Raw genomic sequence first — 19,207 nt, forward strand, 5'->3', positions numbered from 1 at the left:
ATCTTCCCTCATTTTAATAATATTGATCAAAGCGAATTTGCGACTTGATTTTTTTTTAGCATAACTTGAAAATTAGATAATCTTGAGAATGTAAAGAAAAATATTCATTTTAGATTCAGGGTATCGCCCAGTCGGGCAAGCTTCCTTACACCTTTATCGATGCTTCGATATTCAGACCGAATATGACAATGGCATCGAATGGGTTTCATATAGCCAGTGTGCACTGTGCCTTCTTGTATACTTAACTGATATTAATTAATTGCCCACCGCAAATTGCAGGCTTTACGCAGGCGGCCAATTTGCGGAACCACGAGCGGATACACACAAATGATCGGCCGTATCAGTGCGTGGACTGCGGCAAGACCTTCACCCAAATCACAAACCTTAACAATCATCGACGTCTCCATACGGGCGAGCGTCCCTTTGTGTGCAATGAGCCGGAATGCGGACGCAGCTTTGCCCAGGTAAGCGTATCTGTATCTGCCTTGATGGCAAACTCTAATTGAATTGGCCTTTGCAGGTGACCAATCTGAACAACCACATGAAGTCGCATCACAAGGTGCAGCAGTATTGCTGCAATGTGTGCAGCAAGAAGTTCACGCAGGTCACCTCATTGAATCAACATCTGCAGGCGCATGCCGGCGTCACCGGCTACTATTGTCCGCGCTGTCCGGAAAAGAACTTCAAGCTGCAGTCACAGCTGCATACGCACATGAAGACACACGGCCTGGCCTTTCCGTATGAGTGCAGCAAATGCGATGAGAAATTCTTGCAGCAATCGCATCTCGATCAGCATCTAAAGATGCACGATGAGTTCAAATTCAAGTGCGACATATGCCCGAGCAGCTTCAATCAGGAGTCGCTGCTCAAGAAGCATGTGCAGCGCCACGTCGAGGGACGCTACCTCAACTGCCCGGTGGCCAACTGTGCCGAATCCTTTGCAGTACGACAGCATCTATCCAAACATTTGCTCACCAATCACTCGCATCACGAGCTGCCGCCACCGAAACGATCCAAAAAGACGATCACCCTGCAGTCGCCGCAGCAGCCGCTGGCCATGATCGGGCAGCCGCTCTCGCTGCAGCATACGACGGGGCAGCGTAAGTGCCCCAGCCACAGCTCGAATGTAAACAAATCGGACGGCTGCTAGCTAACAGATACCCTGTCGATATTTGCAAATATTTAAGAGAGAGCCGCAGGCCAACTTTAAGTAGAGCAGAAAATTGTTAAGTAGGGTTTTATTAAGCATGTAGGTTTATATAGATAATTAATAGTTATATTAGGGATTTGCATGGACAGCTCCGATTAATAGCAGCCATTTCAGGTCAATAGACATGTCTAGCAAATGTTAACTCTGTCAGATAATGTCTAACGCATCTCGACCCTATAGGGTATATATAAGTCTGTCTGTTTCTATGCAAACTAGTCTCTCAATCTCTCAAATGGTATGCATAACCTTTTTGTATATTCAAGTTCTACCAAAGAACAACATTCTATCTATGCTTCATGCTATATCATAAAGTTCCATACTTCTTTTTTTAGATGTCAAGCTTTACTAATTGCAAAAGGCATTTCTAGACCAAATATCTAAAAGGCTTCCTTCTGTTATTTCGAGAGCCCCGTCTATTTAGTCATAGTCCACAATTTGTGTACTTAATAAACTTGTTAAGTTTGCATAATATATATATTTTGTTGAAAGTGTACAGGGGTCATATCGGCTAGTCGACTGATTTGACTAAATTTGAGCTTTAGCACATCTTCAATTGTTACATACCTATGTTAATTTGTGGTCCTCTCTTTCAGGTGGCAGACCGCCCAAAAACAAGAACAAGACCTCACTGGCAGCTACGGCCATTAAAATTGAAATCAACGAGCCGTTGCATAGTCAGCACATCATCAGCAGTGCCAGCGGCCTATCCATACAGCAGCAGATCAATCAGCACATGCAGCAGCAGGCGGCGGCGCAGCAGCAGCAACAGCAGCAACAGCAGCAACAGCAACAGCAGCAGCAGCAACATCTGCATTTGCCTATGGGGCAGGCGGTCAAGGCGCGCTTTATACCCACTAAATAGAAGTTAGTTAGTCGCGTGAGCGAAAGAGATAGCAAGCTAGAGCGAGCGAGAGAGCTGGAGCGCGTGAATGAGAGCGAAGTGGCTGCTCAGTAGCGTTTGCGATCGATCTGGCGTGGCGTGTTTAACCCCTCCCCCTTCCACCCACAGTCCATTCAACACTAGCAATAGTTAACAGAAAAAGTTTTGAACAAAATGCATCACATATCCTGCGAGCACATACATAGACATATACGCATACATACACATACATACATACATTCATACAATATGCAAATTACGTTAGCCGATAACCGATAACCGATAACTGATAAACCGATAAACCGATAACCGTTAATTGATTGCACAAGTGATGACAGCCCGCACAGACGCCAACTGGCGGCGGCGGCGCATCGGCTGAGGCTGCTGGTTCGGTTACACGGCTCCTCGCGCATGTCGCGACGGACGCCGCAGCTCTTGCGCCATTCGCGGCTGCCAGCTTGACGCCTGCGCCAGCGCCTGCTCCGTCACTTAAACAAAACCATAGGCAAACCAAAAAAAAAAAAAACGCAGCAACAAACAATATTCAATATATACAGCTTTTAAACAAAACAAACAATTATATATAAAAAAAAAAAAAGCAAAATACACCCAGCAGCAATTACCAGACGACCGAAGACGTAACGCATTGGCACGTCACGTCGCCGCGTCACGTCGCGTCACGTCACGTAACGTAACGTTAAGCAACTACAAACAATTGTAACTTAAATCGAATTAAATTGTAACAATTAAGTGTAAAGTTGTAATAAGCCAGGCAAAATGCATAAAAACAGATTTACAAAAGTAAAACAACAACAAAAAACAAAAAGAAATACTTACAATTACAAGTAATTATATATATATATATATATATATATATAAATATATAAATAAATCCATTTAATTTGATATCTATTTTAAGTAATTAGTTTAAGTGTTTTTAATTTTTTTTTTTTTTTTTAATAAAACCTAAAGCAAGTATGAAAATTCTGCAAGTAATTATTACTAATTTACATATATACACACATACTCGCTAGTGCAAACAATTATTGTAATCAACCCAAGTCCGAGCTGATAATTTCAAATGTGTGATTTTGCGCGGTTTAACTTTAACAGAATCATGTTATGTTAATGTTATGTTATGGCAACTTAACAGTTTATGTTAAAGTAGCATAGGTCTGGAGTGGGCTGCTGTTATTGCTATCAGTCTGCTGCGGCCTGGCGTGGTGAGCAGACCTACTTTTTTTTTGCTCCTGATTTTTTCTTTTAATTTTTTTTTTGGCTGCAGTTTAATGATTTTACGTTTACTTAGCAATAACTATTTTTACAATATATATATATATGTGTATTTTTTTAGTACTTGGTTGCAATATTTCTCGCAAAGTACTCGACGACAATGTGTGAAGACTCGAAAGAGAATTAATATTTTTTTTACACATTTAGTTGGACTCTAAAGCTAATTTAATTTTTTTTTATATTTTTGTTCAATTTTTGATGACAACAATTTGGGGACACGTTTCCCTTCTGGTATTCGACGAGAAGGTGCAATCCCTCAAAGGATTTTCCGTCTCTTTTTTTTTTTTTGTTTTCTCTAAGCTTTTGAATATCATATTTCTCTTAAATAATATTGCTCTATTATCGATTCATTTGGCCACAATAATTTAATGTCATATTTTTCTTTAAAGAGTTAAAAAAAAAATGTTTTTTTTGCTTAAACATTTAGGCTGTCTTATTTGTCTCAAATAATATATTTTTTTACTTGATTCATTTGATCACAATAATTTGGAAAAATATTTAACTCGATGAAATTCCATCCGCAGTTGTGGAAAATTCGTGGAAAACGGCTGCACAAAAGTTTTGGCTTTAAAATCTTTTTCTAAGAAATAAACTTCTTGTAGGATAGCATTTGGAGTTTGTCCAGACATATTAACCAAAACTATGTCGACTATATCTATGGCTATTGGAATTATCGGTCTGATTAAGCTCTCGTATAAAATATCTGAAGAGCCGCAAGGGTATTTAATATTCGGTGCGGTGTATAAGCAAAAGAAATTACATGAATACTTAATTTGATTGTACAAAATGTTTAAATTGCAGGCGGAGAATGTACAAGAATCATACCCTAAGGACATATCCTTCATCGGCATATGCGACTTGAGCAAGCATTTGGTAACACAGAGCGTAAGTCTAAAAGGCAGCATTATTATATATAGTATATATGTTATATGTTTTACAGTTGCTTTCCTCTCTAAAATCTTCAGTCCATTGGGTCAGGAGTGCAGCTGGGCTGAGGCTCCTGGACTAGGTTGCCTGAAAGCTGGCCAAACGCACATCGAACTCGAGCTTGTGCTCGTTCTTCAGATAGCGTCGCATGCCGAGCAGCAGATAACGCAGCTGGGGTGCGCCCAGCACGTCCAGCAGGAGCACCATCAGAGTCTCGAAGCAACCGTCGCCGCCAGTTTTATAGGCCAGCAGCGCCTTGCCAAAGCTGCGAAACTGATCGCAATCGATGACGCTGCGCACCTGAAACGTGCAGGAGTTAAAGGAAGCGAACTACTTGCTGGTGGACCAGATACGAACCTCACGCAGAAAATCTGCACGCGATTCGGGCGCCTCTTTAAGCTGAGATTGTGCGGGAGTTGGACAGAAACTGCTGCTAGTCGTGGCCGGCTCGCTGGGCTCGGTCTTGAGCGGACCGTTGCCGATGAGCTTGTAGCGCTTCTTGGCGATCATCGAAGATTCGCTGGCTGTGGGTGAGCTGCGCTCGCGTTTGTGTATCTTGACCAGATCCTGACCAGCGTCCGCGCTATTAAAGTCGATGCTCTGTCGAAAGTCGAAAGGCAAACCAGTTTGGGACATCAGCTCAGGCAGACAAACTTACCGTCACATTGGCATTGAGTCGACTCATAAAGTCCATGGCATCGGGTGCTCTGCGGCCCAGCGTGCTGCTTCCCGCTGCGTTCGCATAGTCTGCCGGCGTCCACGTCTTGATGGTGTTGGCCATTTCAGCCTGGCTGCAAAGTGTTAACATATTTTAAAATAAGCTAGTCACCATAAGCCGAGGCCATGAATAACTTACGCAGCCAGCTCGCTGGCCAGCTGAAACTTGGTGCCTCCGGTGCCGGGTTCACGTTTGATGGTAATCTGGCTGCTGCTGGCGCACGCCAGCGTGGGCTGCTCCTCCTTGCAAACGGTTTGCAGCAGCGGCTCAACGACGCGCTCCTCGGGCTGTGCCATCTGCGGAATGCGAAAGATTAGTTGGCATAAGAAACGTGACGCGGATTAAATGTGTGCTAACCGTTTGCTCGGCATGCTTGAAGAATTGCCGCAGCTCACGCACAATGGGACCAAAGGGCGAGCTTTGTGGCCGTGCGCCCAGATGACCGCGTATCCATTTGGACAGCTGCTGCACCTGCGACATATCCTGGAAGCGTGCATCGCACAGCAAGATGGCGCCATAGTCGTTGCGATGCCGGATGACACGGCCAATCGCCTGATTGACGGCACGTGTCGCATCCAAATTGTACCATTCCTGGCCGCTGAGCAGCTGATTCTCTTTGGTGCGATTCGTTTCGAGGTAGCGACGCTTCAATACCACCTTGGGATCCTTGAGCGGTGGAAAGGGCAGGCCCGTTATGATCACCGCCCGACCGTTGCGATCGGCAAAGTCCAGGCCCTCGGACACCTTGCCGCGACACACGGCCATAAAGCAGGCGCCCTTCGAGTCGCGTATCGCCTGATAGAACTCCTCCATGGTGCTCGTGAACTGATCCTTGCCGCGCGGCTCCAAAAATATTGGCTTGCGGCACGATATATCCGCCCACAGGCCGCTCGCCTGCCAAGCGTCCACGCACTGATTCAGCATCGGATACGACGGAAAGAACACCAACAGTCCGTCCGGCACAATGCGCGACACATTCAAGATCGTTTGGCCCAGCGAGCTGATGTACTTCGGATTGTCCCTGCGTACAGAAGAACAAGAAATATTAATTCAACTTTTACAAGATGATAATGTTACTCAGGAATAACTAATTTGGCCGGTGCTCCGAGCCCGACGAGCTCTCTGTGATCTTTCAAAACAATTATCTGTATTTGTGTTTGTGCCTGTAGATTCTTGCCCATACCGATTCTTGTAGTTGGATATGAGCTGCTCGCGATCCGGGCCGGTGCCAATGATTTTGACATAGACCTGCGAGCGGTCGACTATGTGCGGATTCTCCAGATGCTGAGCCACGGGTATGGCCAGCTCGGCAATGAGCGGCTTGAGGGGCGCCAGCGTGCCGCTGGTAAGGATGACGCTGCGCACGTGTGCATTGAGCAGCTGTTCCATGCCGAAGCCCGGATTGAAGCACCAGAAATTGATGATCTTTGCCGCTTTGGTGACGCTGCTCGCTGCATTGTTGCCCTTGCCCAGCCAGCCGGTTTGCGGCTTGGCACTGTTCGCTGCATTTTTCGACTGTTTGTTGTCCTCAATCTCGACGTGCACCTTGAAGCTGCGATGCACCTTGGACATGACATCCTCCTTGTTGGCAAACACAATGTTCAGCAGATCGGCGAGCACCATAAAGCTGCCGCCCTTGCGCAGCATCGTCGAGTGCTGCGAGGCGACCATGAGATACTGCACCAGCTTGTCCAGCAGGGCGACAATTGTGGCGCAATTGCCATAGGTGAACTGCATCGGTATGGGCACAAGGATTAGCTTTATATAACTTGTTTACGGGCTGAACCAACTTACGTTTGCTTTGCCGAGCAGCTCGTAGATATGCGCAGCTGGATAGGTGGTGCCTTCGGCTTTGTTGTCGACGACAACGCCATCGATGGCCTTCTCCAGCTCGAGGAGCATCTCCTTGAGCAGCGTCAGATCGTCGAGGGTAAAGTCTTTCGGCTCTTCGGGACCGCCCGTGTCCTGTGCATCGCCGCTGGTGAAAATTTTCATAATGTGCGTGATATCCTCAATGGCCATGGCCACATCGGAGGAGCGTATCTGCACCGAGGCGGACTCCTCGCAGATCTTCTCAATGTTGTGCGCCTCGTCCAATATGACAATCGTGTTGCTCAGCTCAATCTTGTTCGCCTTGCGCGCCTTCGGATCCAGCAAATAGTTGTAGGGCATGAATGTGATGTCCGCGCCGTTGACCAGTTCCTTGGAGGCAAAGTAGGGGCACATTTTGAGGCGCTGGCCGACCTTAACCAGATCCTCAATATCCATGATGCTGGGACCCCGAAAATCGGGATGATCCTTTTTGGACTCGACGCGCAACTGGAACGAACACGTCTTCGCGTGCACCTTCAGCTTGCACATGTTCACCTTGTTCGAGTTACCCTGCTCCCGCATCACGTCCGGATGTATGCAAAGCTGATCCCGCGAGCCGAGCACCACAGATTTCATGTTGGCATAGGCGGTTCGTTTCAGCTCACGCATCGCCTGACTCAGCTGGGAGTGGGTGCGCGAGGCGTATATCACCTTGGGCACACCCCAATTGTTGGCTTTACCCATGACGGCGTTTAAGTCAGCAACGCCGGCGCCAGCTCCACCTGTTGCTTGTTTCTGTTGGTCCAGTTGCAGCTTCTGCATGTACTGCTGCTGCTCCGATTGACGTGTCCGTATCCAGGCAAGCGAGGCGCACAACAGACTCAGAGTTTTGCCCGTGCCGGTGGGTGATTCGAGTACGCCGTTGGTGCCATCGCGCAGGCACATAATCACCTTCTCCATGTAGGCGCGCTGCACCTCGTATGGCTCAAAGGGAAAATGCACCGGAATGCCGGCGATAATATTCTCCGGCATTGCACTCGAGTGGCACCTCTTATGTTCAGCACTTGCAAGCAGACACGCACACACACACACGTAGATACGCCTATGCACACCCTTATCCTATTATCGATCCGGGAAATGCTGTTTGTTGTCGTTCCTGTTATCCGTTGTCTGTCGAGTTCGCGCGCCAAAACAATATTAACATGTGTTCTATGGACAAAACGACCCTGTTTTAGAACCGATTAGAACAGGCTAGTCGCCTGTGTTGTGTGCGGCAAAACAAATAGATACATTATTGATGCCACATTTTGCTAAAGTATTAGGGAATCAGATTTATTATTTATATTATTGCCAATTGTGTTCGACTGTTTAATTGTGCTCGATTGTGAAATTAATTAAAATAAACAAATAAGTAACCAAACCAACTCTGTGCCAGCTTGATGGCTAACAGCCCTGTGCATTTATCGATTTATCGATATACACCAAAAATAACAACAATCGCAGCGGCTCAGTTAGTTTTTTACTTTTGAACAGAGAGGTTGGTTGGCCAGCGGCGCCAAAGTAGATGAAACAGATGCAATAGCAATAGAAAAGGCAGAGGCGACAACTCGGGACGGCCTCAGTGTGTGTGTGAAACAAACTTACCCGCCTGCTGAGATACTACAAGTAAACATACAAATTGCTATATACATACATACATGCCACCACTGGTCGTGTCGTGGTCGTGTCGCTTCGGCGGTTCGGCTGTCGGTCGGTCGTTTGCGCCATCGCCATCGCCATCGCCGTCGTTGCCGTTGCCGTTGTCGTCGTCGCCGCCGTCGTCGTCGTCGTCATCGTCATCGCAGTCGACAGTCAGTCAGTCAGTCAGTCAGTTGGCGAGTGGATTGGTTGGTTGGATGTTGGGTTCGGTTGCGCGGTCGGGTAGCGGGGGCGGCTGCTTGGATGAGCGAGCGCCAAAAGAGAGGAGCAGTGAGCGTGAGAGCGTGCGTATAAAAGTTGTTGTTTGTGTGCTATGGGCTATGCACCTTAATACAGCCGCACACATACACACCATACGCGCGCGTGTGTGTGTGTATGTGTATGTGCCTTATTTAACTGTGTGTGAGTGCGTGGCTATGGTCGTTGGTTTGAGCGCGCGCGGCGGAGGTGGTGATAAATTTTTGTTGGCACAAAGTAAAATATAACAGAATAAAAAATTGCTCAAAACAACACTGCGCGCTACCTACCCCACCCCTCCACTACACTCCACTCCACTGCTCAATCAGTCAGATTCACACAGTTCGTCGTCTTAACGCAGATACAACAACTGTAACTGAATATTCCCGATTAATAACAATAATATGAATATTTGTTTAGCTAATTGCCAACAACATATTAAACGGCTAACGCTGCGCCCCGCTCTTTTTGGCTGCAGGCGCCGTGTAGAGTTGGCCCGTCCAGTCCGAGCAGTAGTAAATAGTTTAGCTAATGTTTAGTGCTTCTTTCTATTTTTTTTTTTTTTTTTTTTTTTTTTACCACTCGACTCTCACTGAAGATGATGAAGATGCTGTGCGTGTGTTTGTGAAAGAGATAGTGTGTGTGTGTGTGTGTGTGAATGTTTGTAACGTTGCAAACGCAGTTGTAATAATGATTATTTTAGTGTTATTAATGCCGCAACAATTATTGCACTCACAATCAGCTGCAAATAATAGACACGATAACATTTGAAATCTTGGCGGGTTCTAGACAATCGGTTGCAGTGTTGCATTGCGTGTATCGTCGATCGATAGACGATAAACGCATTAGCCAGCCCCACTGCCACATGCAAATAAGTTCTTGTTCGTGTCCATGTCGCATTTAATATTAAGGTCACTCTAATCATGCTGTTTGTCAAATAATGTGCGACTCTATAACCATCTACCCCTCTCCCAGCTCTCACTCACACCACAGCCAAACAGCAAAAACAATTGCCGATCCTGTGCGGCAAGGTTGATTCTCAAATCAAGGTGCTGTTGTTTCTGTGTTGCTTTTACAAGCTCTTAGCAGTAAATTTGAAAGCCGTAGCGTGTTCAGTTGCGGCTACAAAAAGAACAAAAAAAAAAAATATGCAGGAGTATATTCAACCCCCTCCCTACCCGCATTGTTGTGTTACCTTGCTGTTGTGGCAGCGTTGCCACCAGCGGCAAATACTAATGTTATTGTGTGCTAAACAATTCTGTTTGAGTTTGTGTTTCTGATTAATAATGTATTAAATAATTTGACGTGACCGTTTGATAATAATATCCACGTGCTTGTTATTGGTTACCTGCAAGCATCTGCTTACCTAGTCTATTGTGCATTCTGTTAGATGTCTGGCAACACTGTGCTGCGTCGTTGAGCGTGAATGTAGTACACGCATGTAATACGCTTGCATGTGTGTGCGCGCGCGTGTGTGTGTGAATGAGTGCTCCTATTCAAATAGAAATTGAGTGCTTTGTACTCGAAACTCAGTCAATTAGTCGCCAGAAGGCGGCGGCACCGATGACAACGACAAATGCAGGCGCGTCGATAAGAATTTTTCAGTTTTTTTTTTTTTATTGTTTGCCGCGCGTCATTTTACATTCCTTCGAAATACATTGTATGTACGTTGACTTGAACTTAAATCGTGTCCGTGGCAAGGGGAGGGATTTTTTTTTTTCCTAATTTGTTTTTGCCAGCAAGTGCGGAAATTTTAGATAATATCCGAATATTTTTCATCTTTGCCTTTGGCCAGTTGTTGCTGCCAATTAGAGATGCGTGCGTGAGAGTGACGTGAGCCGATCGTTAGAGATGATAGTGAAAGAAAAACTGCACACGTGCATCTCAACTAATATGCACGGTCGTGTGTATGACTGCGACTCTATATATTAATGCCTGTGCACATATATATATGTGTGTATGCGAATTCATTGTGTTTCGAAAAGAAGGCCTTGATAATACATTCCGATATGGGTGTAAATTGTGAAAGCAACAGAAATATGAGCATTCATAGGTAGAGGCATACAAAAATATATATATATATATATTTGCATAATTATATGTATATATATACACACACGCACACACACACACACACACACTTATCAGCATGATCGTGCATGTGGATCTCGTGAATTGATCAATGTGCTCACGCTCACGTTCACGCTCATCTCTAATGCCAACAGAGCGATCGCAAACCCAATCGCAATCGCATACTAGCCAAGTGTAGAGTAAATGAATGACTTTTGTAGAGCAGCCGAAATAACTAACTGGCTGTGGCAGAGGGCGTCTCCGAGTCGATTGTCTGCTGTTTGGCCTGAATTTGTGTCAAACCTTTTTTTTTTGTTTTATTTTGTTTTTTTTTTGTGTTTTTGTTTTTGTTTCCAGAATCCAGAGCGCTGGGGATGCGCATATAAGACGACAACTTGAGAGAGGGAGAGAGAAGAAAAATGAAAAAAAAAGAGAGAGAGCGAGAGCGAGCGATCAAGCTTTAAAGTCGCAGTCAGAAGCTCTTCGGGCAAAATTAGCACATTTATTGTCCAAATTGTGCGTGTTCTTGTTAGTGTGTGCCTGTATGTGTATGTGTTTGAGTATCGTTTGCTTGAGCGCATTATCAGTGATTGCGAAGGTGATAGATGTATACATGCATATGCACATATTCGTGTATGCGTATCTATCTGTCGTGCGTTCGTCTGTGTATGTGTGTGTGTGTGTGTGTGTGTGCGTGCGTGCGAGTGTATTACAAAACTTAGATAAATCGACTTCGTTTGTGTTTGCTTAATTTCACTGTCGCACCACAGTGCGTATGCGCAACATACGAATTGTAATTGACTGAAATATTTTTCCTTTCTCTTTCCATAACATTTTTTTTTTTGTTCTTTATTTGTTTTTTTTTTTTTTCTTGTCTCCCGTTTCATTGCAGAGCTTGTTGGTACTTTTCAAATCCAAATGTCAGCTGTTTCACGCAACATGTACTATAAAAGCGGCACAGTGAAACGAAGAAAAAGAGCAAATCGCTTAAGTCCAGGACATCAGGAGAAAGAAGCACGCTGCTAGCAATCACTGAGAAAGAGCAGCAGCAACAGCAACAAAGTCAAGAGAGCTGTAAAATACAAACAAACAACAACAACAACACACACACACAAAAACACACCAAAAAGAAGAAGAAGAAGAAGCTGCAACAGGGACGACAACAACAACAACAACAACAAGTAACGGATAAGTGTTGGAGAAGAGCTATATGCAACAGTCAGTAGTTACAAGAGAAGAAGCAGAAGAAGACGAAGAAGAAGAAGAAGAGGAAGACGACAACGACTCTGCACAACACACCCACAACTCTCAATTACACAGAAAATACCTACCTACGCTCTCCTCTCGCACGCTTGCTAGCTCGCTCACTCTTTCACTCACAAACTGCGGCTGCATTGCGCTCACATTGACTCTCTGACAGCGCAAGAAACGGTAAATTAAGTTTGCATTTAATGCGCTCACTAATCACAGCGTATGCGTGTCTGCGTGTGTGTGTGTGTGCGTGTGTGCATCAAATGATTTGTTTTTAACTCATGCGGTTTTTTTTTTTTTTTTTATTTTGCTTATGCATTTTTTTTTTTTTTATTTAACAAAAAAAAATGTATATTGTTTTTTTTTGTAGGTAGACCAAAGAGTGTTGAGAGCGCGAGTGTAGTGGGAGTCGGGCATTGGCAGCCATGACAATCATACTCTTCCTGGTGGACACCTCGTCGTCCATGTGCCAGAAGGCGTATGTGAATGGTGTGCAAAAAACGTATCTGGACATAGCCAAAGGTGCCGTCGAGACGTTTCTTAAATATCGTCAACGTACCCAGGATTGTCTCGGTGATCGTTATATGCTGCTCACGTTTGAGGAGCCGCCGGCGAACGTGAAGGCCGGCTGGAAGGAGAATCATGCCACATTTATGAATGAATTGAAAAATCTGCAAAGTCACGGTCTCACCTCAATGGGCGAATCGCTGCGCAACGCCTTCGATCTGCTCAACCTGAATCGGATGCAGTCGGGCATCGATACATACGGCCAGGGACGATGCCCGTTCTATCTGGAGCCCTCGGTCATTATTGTGATCACAGATGGCGGTCGCTATTCGTATCGCAACGGTGTCCATCAGGAGATCATATTGCCGCTAAGCAATCAAATACCGGGCACCAAATTCACCAAAGAGCCCTTCCGCTGGGATCAGCGCCTCTTCTCGCTCGTCTTGCGCATGCCGGGCAACAAGATCGATGAACGTGTCGACGGCAAGGTGCCACACGATGATTCGCCCATTGAGCGCATGTGCGAGGTAACCGGCGGCCGATCCTATCGCGTCCGCAGCCACTATGTGCTCAATCAGTGCATCGAGAGTCTGGTGCAGAAGGTTCAGCCCGGTGTTGTGCTGCAATTCGAGCCCATGCTGCCAAAGGAGTCGAGCGGTGGCAATGCCAGCAACAACAGCAGCAACAGCAGCAGCAGCAACAGCAACAACAACAGCAGCAACAACAGCAGCAGCAACAACAACAACAACAACAACAGCAACAACAACAACAACAGCAACAACAACAATAATAATAATAATAGTAATAGTAATAGTAATAATAATAATGGCGGCGCCAGCAGCTCGACAGCTGGCACATCCACGTCGTCGAATGAGCCGGCGCCGGACATTGTCTTCCAGCCGATCAAGAAGATGATCTATGTGCAAAAGCATATCACACAAAAGACTTTTCCCATCGGCTATTGGCCGCTGCCGGAGCCCTATTGGCCGGACTCGAAGGCGATCACATTGCCGCCACGTGATGCCCATCCAAAGCTAAAGATATTGACGCCCGCCGTCGATGAGCCGCAGCTGGTGCGCAGCTTTCCCGTGGACAAATACGAGATCGAGGGCTGCCCGCTGACGCTGCAGATACTCAATAAGCGGGAGATGAACAAATGCTGGCAGGTGATCGTCACGAATGGCATGCACGGATTCGAGCTGCCCTTTGGCTATCTGAAGGCATCGCCGAACTTTACGCAGGTGCATCTGTACGTGCTGGCCTACAACTATCCGGCGCTGTTGCCGCTGCTGCACGACCTCATCCACAAGTACAACATGAGTCCGCCCAACGATCTCATGTACAAGTTCAATGCCTATGTGCGCTCCATACCGCCGTATTATTGTCCGTTTTTGCGCAAGGCTTTGGTCAACATCAATGTGCCGTACCAGCTGTTGCAGTTCCTGCTGCCGGAGAATGTGGACAACTATTTGTCGCCGACAATAGCCAATCAGCTGAAGCACATCAAGAACACGGCCAAACAGGATCAGGAGAATCTCTGCCTGAAGGTCTACAAGCAGCTGAAACAGCCAAAGCCGCCCTATCGCCAGGTCGAGACGGCCAAACTGTGCACGGGCGCTGCACTGCGTCGTGATCTGGTGCGGCATCCGTTGCTGCGCGACACGTTCGCCAAGCTGCATGCCGAAATTGAGCCCGTGGAGAACTATACGATCGTTGTGCCCCAACTGACGCATCAGTCGTCGGCGAAAACGTATCGCAATCCGTTCGATATACCGCGACGGGATCTGGTCGATGAGATTGCTCGCATGCGTGAGACATTTCTGCGACCCGCCAGCCTGGTGGCCAAGGATTCTGGACATTGTTTGCCCATTGCCGAGATGGGCAACTATCAGGAGTATCTGAAGAACAAGGACAATCCGTTGCGCGAAATTGAGCCAACAAATGTACGCCAGCACATGTTCGGCAATCCGTACAAGAAGGACAAGCACATGGTCATGGTCGACGAGGCCGATCTTAGCGATGTGGCGCCCATGAAGCAGACCAGCTCCAATGGCGGCAACAACGGCAACTCGCCCACGTCCAGCGGCGGTGGCGGCGGCGGCAGTGGCGGCTCCGGCAACTCTGGCGTCGGAGGCATGGGTCCAGGTGGCGGCATATCCGGCCTAATGCTGGGCGGCGGCAACGGCAACAACGTCGGCGGCGGCGGCGGCGGCAGCAGCAGCAGCAATAGCATTGGCCTGGGCGGGCCCATGGGCGGCTTCGGCTCCAAGAAACTGGAGAGCACAACGCGCGGCCGCAAACGGAAGGCGGGTCCTTTGCCGCGCGCCTTCGAATTCCGGCGCATGTCCATGGACTCGTTGCGCAGCGGCAGCGCCAGCCCTAGCTCGACGGGCAGCGGCAGCGGCAGCAGCGTCTCCGAGCTGTTGCTCGACGAGGACAGCAACAGCAGCTATGCCTCCGAGGCGTCCATCAGCAGCAGCAACAGCAACAGCAGCATCAGCAGCAATGACGTGAGCAACATTGATGCCGGCAACATTGAGGCCGGCAACAATGACTCCGGCTTATCGCTGGGTCCGCATACGCCGGAGCGCATGAGCTTCGATTTCAGCGAGGAGGAGACCGGCGAGCAGGAGATGCCGCTCAACGGTTATGTGCACAACTTCATCAACGGCATAAGCGACGAGGAGCGCGCCAACGAAGCGGACAACAGCAGCAGCAGCAGCAGCAGCAATCTTAACAGTAACAGCAGCAGCAGCAACAGCAATGTTAACAGTAACAGCAGCAGCAACAACAGCAGCAATGTTATCAGCAGCAGTGGCAGCAACAGCATCAACAGCATCGCAGCAGCAACTGCCGCGACGGATGCGCTGGCAGCAGCAACAGCCAGCAGCAGCAGCCTGACTGCAATAGCTGCCGTCAGCAATGGCGCGCCTGAGCCGAGCAGCAGCAGCAGCAGCAGCAGCATCATAAGCTATGCCAGCAATCACAGCAGCAGCAACAGCGCCTGCAACAGCAGCAGCGGCGTATTTTATGTGCCGCTGAACGGGCTAACTATGCAGCATCATCCGGCGTACAGCAGCAATGTGGGCGCCACGCATGTGCCCCTCGACAATGCGCTGAACATGCTGGAGGCGACAACAGCAATGCATAAGGTTGGTGCCGGCGCAACAGCAATGCCGCCGCTGTTGCTGGTGGCCAATGGATATACGAGTCAGCATGCGGCGATGCTGTCGCCGCCGGCCGTAACCGCAGCAGCTGCGGCGACAGCGCCGGCAACAACAACAACAACAACAACAGCAGCAGCAGCAGCAGCAACGAGCAACAGCAGCAGTAGCAGCAGCTCAACAGCAGCAACACCTACCTATTATAGTCATAATGATATCAATGATGCCTCCGAGATCTCGCGCATATTGCAAACTTGCCACAACGGCAACAGCAGCAGCAACCACAGCAGCAGCAGCAGCAGCAGCAGCGGAGGCAGCAGTAACAGCAGCAACAATAACAGCGGCAGCGGCAGCAACACTTTAAATGGCAATGCCAGCGAGGGCAATGGCCATGATCCCGACATGGACAATCTGGCTGTGAATTGTTTTGATGCACTGAAGCGCACAGCTGGCGGCAGCAGCGCAACAACCGCCAGCAATCCGCATTTCTACTGGGGCAGCGGTCTCAGCCACTACAACAGCAACATCAACAGCAGCAGCACCGGCAGCAGCAACAACAGCTTTCACAATAGAAGCTACGGCAACAGCAGCCCCAAGCTGGAGCCAAAAGCATCGCCGACGCACGTCAGCAGCAGCAGCAGCAACAGCAACAGCAACATTAACAGCAGCAGCAGCAGCAACATTAACAGCAACAATAACAGCAACAGCAACAACAACAACAGCAGCAGCAGCAATAGCGGCAACAGCAGCAACAACAATAGCAATAACAACAACACCAACAGCAACAGCAACAGCAACAATAATAATAATAGCAATAACAACAACACCAATAACAATAATAATAATAATAGCAATAACAACAACAACAACAACAACAACAACAGCAACAACAACAACAACGATAACGATAACGATAATGTTATCGATAACGGTGAGATCGCGAGCTCGCCGGAACGCATCCTGCTCAGCGAGGATCAGCGGGAAGCGGCGCGCAAACATAATGTAGATTTGCGTTTGCAAATCTTTCGTGATATACGACGACCAGGTCGCGATTACAGCCAACTGTTGGAGCATTTGAATTTGATGAAGGGCGACCAGGAGATGAAGTCCGATTTCATAGACATGTGCATCAGCGAATCGATGCGCTTCCGGCGACACCAAATGGTCAACAGCATACAGGAATGGTGGGAGCGGAATCAGCAGCAGCTCGAGATAACAAAGAGTTAACGTTGGCTGCTATGGAACTGAGCGTGCAACAAGTAGCAGCAACACCAGCAGCAACAACAACAACAACAACATGCAACATGTCTGTGATGTCAACAACAACAACCAACAACAGCAGCCGTTAACTGAACCGCAGTGTTAGGTCTAGCCACATATATATATATATATATATATATATCAATCTATAGATATCTATCCAATTTATATATATATATATATATATATGTGTGTGTGTGTGCGTGACCTATGTAAAGTCTATTAGGAAAGCTTAAGATAAAGCACGAAACAGCGCGCCTGGCCCAATTAGAAATTATCTAATATATATATATATGCATATATATATTTAGTGTGTCAATTTCCAAATTCGAGTGCAAACAGCAAAATACACACACACACACACACACACACACAACACAACACACACATTTGTATATAGTGAAATTGTCGTGAGCAAATTAACTGTGTCGTGGGGTTTACGATTATTACCGATTTCTACATATACATATATATATATTATATTTTTTTTTCTTAGGGTTTGTATAGGGGCTGTATTTATGTAGTTGTTAAGCTTAAAAACAAAAACAAACAACAACAACAACAAAAAAACAACAACAACAACTTAATTGTAAGCAAAAGAAAATAACTAATTTTAAGTCAACGCAAAAAAAAAAGAAAAGAAAAGAAAAGAAAGAAAAAAAAAATTAATATTAAATTAAACGAAAAATTAGTTACATTACGTGTAAAGTTAAAGCAAATGTATGCAAGAATTAAAAACAATTTGTAGCGCATTAGATTATGTAATTAGTTGTTAGTCGATTTAGTCTATAGCCTAATAACTGTATTAGCCAAGTAAGCATAAAAACCAATTCAGTTCGTAAAAGCCTGCTAACAACAACAACAACAACAACAACAACAAAAAAACCACAAAAACAACAAAAAAACAAAACAAATCATATATCTTATATATTATTATAAAGGCTTTAGGCTTAAGCGAAAAACAAACAGCAACAACAACAACAAAAAGAAAAAAAGAATATCACATTTAATGTTTATTTTAATTAAAAACACACACACACACACACACTTTTTCTATTCTAATAACGCGTTCGACTTTTAAACGTTTGAGCTGTACAATATAATTCATAAATCATGTGTTTTTTTTTTTGTTTTTCGGGTTATTTTTTTTTTTTTTTTTTTGTTTAACTATCAGCTCGATTATTCGTCAGGTTTTTAAATTATGCAAATTATTATAAACTTTTCATTTATTTTTAAATAATCTTTGTTGTTTTTAGCAAAAGTTGACTTAATTATTGATCTATATATATATATATATATATATTTATACATAAATCTGTTCTAGGCGAAAAGTTTTTTTTTGTTCATAGCGTTTTTTTTTTTAACACTAAGTTTTATTTTAGTTTTTAGTTTTTATGCAGCAATTTCAACGTACATGTGTACATACATTCAAACACACACACACACACACATACACACACTTATACTTTTAACAAATTGCAATGCAGTTACATACAAACATACATTACATATTGCATACATACACACACACATATATATATATATATATAAAAACAAAATGAGAAAACGAAAAAGAAAATCTGTTTTTTAAACGCAAACATTTGTTATCGATAGATTTGTTTATTTCAATTTGCGCGCTTTTGCACACTGTTCATAGGCGTGAGACGAGAGGCGCGAGTTACCGTTAGAAAGGCGAGTGTGACTGTGTGCGTGCGTGTGACTGTGTGCGTGTGATTGTGCGTGTGCCTGTTTTATGTTACGTTCGAGCACATGAATTATTTTTAATAAAATAGCATATTTAACAAATTTCATAGGCAACAACAACAACAACAACAGCAACAACAACAACAACAAACAGCAGCTCGACATTTGGCTGCTAATTAAATAAAAAGTATTGCTTACAATTTATTTTTTGTGTGCCATTTGGCGTTTTCTTCTAATCAAATTTGTCGAACTATTTATTGTTTATTTTCTGCCCTCTGTCCCCGACATACCGCCCCTGCCATGACCCCCACTTGGTGGGCTGCGCCGCGGCAGTGAAGCCCATGTATGATATGAATGCGCCCCTGTGTAAACACAGTCCCCACTCGCCCTCCACCCACCCCCCCCCACCCACCACTACACATTTGACTAACATAACCTAATTTTATGGACGATAAACTTGGTTTAGCATTTAAATA

General features: G+C 45.7%; 3 protein-coding genes across 7 annotated transcripts in view; 2 read left to right on the top strand and 1 right to left on the bottom strand.

Annotated features, from left to right (window-relative positions):
• LOC6633256 (zinc finger protein 391) overlaps window positions 1-2,506 on the top strand; it is a 6,663-nt gene extending 4,157 nt beyond the window's left edge. For both annotated transcript variants that reach the window (XM_002056844.4, XM_015170089.3), the window contains 3 exons: window positions 280-464; window positions 521-1,100; window positions 1,804-2,506. In XM_002056844.4, coding sequence (XP_002056880.1) covers window positions 280-464; window positions 521-1,100; window positions 1,804-2,072 — 1,034 coding nt within the window. In that variant the 3' untranslated portion in view covers window positions 2,073-2,506. The remainder of the gene's footprint in view (window positions 1-279; window positions 465-520; window positions 1,101-1,803) is intronic.
• A 1,299-nt stretch (window positions 2,507-3,805) lies between these two features.
• Window positions 3,806-8,252, bottom strand: Rtel1 (Regulator of telomere elongation helicase 1). Its single transcript, XM_002056845.4, has 7 exons — window positions 6,823-8,252; window positions 6,212-6,759; window positions 5,386-6,049; window positions 5,167-5,324; window positions 4,969-5,101; window positions 4,668-4,910; window positions 3,806-4,610 (listed from the first exon to the last, which is right to left on the bottom strand). Exons 1-7 carry the CDS (start codon window positions 7,870-7,872, stop codon window positions 4,389-4,391), a joined length of 3,018 nt encoding a protein of 1,005 aa, XP_002056881.1. The 5' UTR covers window positions 7,873-8,252; the 3' UTR covers window positions 3,806-4,388.
• Window positions 8,253-8,348: 96 nt separating this feature from the next.
• IntS6 (integrator complex subunit 6) lies at window positions 8,349-17,603 on the top strand. Of its 4 annotated transcripts, none has more exons than XM_070211364.1 (3): window positions 8,349-8,505; window positions 11,738-12,276; window positions 12,467-17,603. In XM_070211364.1, exon 3 carries the CDS (start codon window positions 12,522-12,524, stop codon window positions 16,992-16,994), a length of 4,473 nt encoding a protein of 1,490 aa, XP_070067465.1. In that variant the 5' UTR covers window positions 8,349-8,505; window positions 11,738-12,276; window positions 12,467-12,521; the 3' UTR covers window positions 16,995-17,603. The 4 variants fall into 4 exon arrangements, with proteins under 4 accessions (XP_070067465.1, XP_070067468.1, XP_070067466.1 ...); XM_070211367.1 differs by lacking the exon at window positions 8,349-8,505 and adding an exon at window positions 9,378-9,824; XM_070211365.1 differs by lacking the exon at window positions 8,349-8,505 and adding an exon at window positions 9,885-10,439.
• The last annotated feature ends 1,604 nt before the right edge of the window (window positions 17,604-19,207 follow it).

This window comes from Drosophila virilis, chromosome X (assembly GCF_030788295.1).
Source record: "Drosophila virilis strain 15010-1051.87 chromosome X, Dvir_AGI_RSII-ME, whole genome shotgun sequence".
NCBI classification, from domain to species: Eukaryota; Metazoa; Arthropoda; class Insecta; order Diptera; family Drosophilidae; genus Drosophila; species Drosophila virilis.

What these genes read in the sequence shown, in the direction of transcription:
- Rtel1 (XM_002056845.4), bottom strand. Translation starts at nt 7,872, where the DNA reads ATGCCGGAGAATATTATCGCCGGCATTCCGGTGCATTTTCCCTTTGAG. An exon ending in AGCTGCTCGGCAAAGCAAAC is followed by an intron (nt 6,760 to 6,822) that starts GTAAGTTGGTTC and finishes ATACCGATGCAG; the next exon opens with TTCACCTATGGCAATTGCGC. An exon ending in TCAAGCATGCCGAGCAAACG is followed by an intron (nt 5,325 to 5,385) that starts GTTAGCACACAT and finishes CGCATTCCGCAG; the next exon opens with ATGGCACAGCCCGAGGAGCG.
- IntS6 (XM_070211364.1), top strand. Translation starts at nt 12,522, where the DNA reads ATGACAATCATACTCTTCCTGGTGGACACCTCGTCGTCCATGTGCCAG.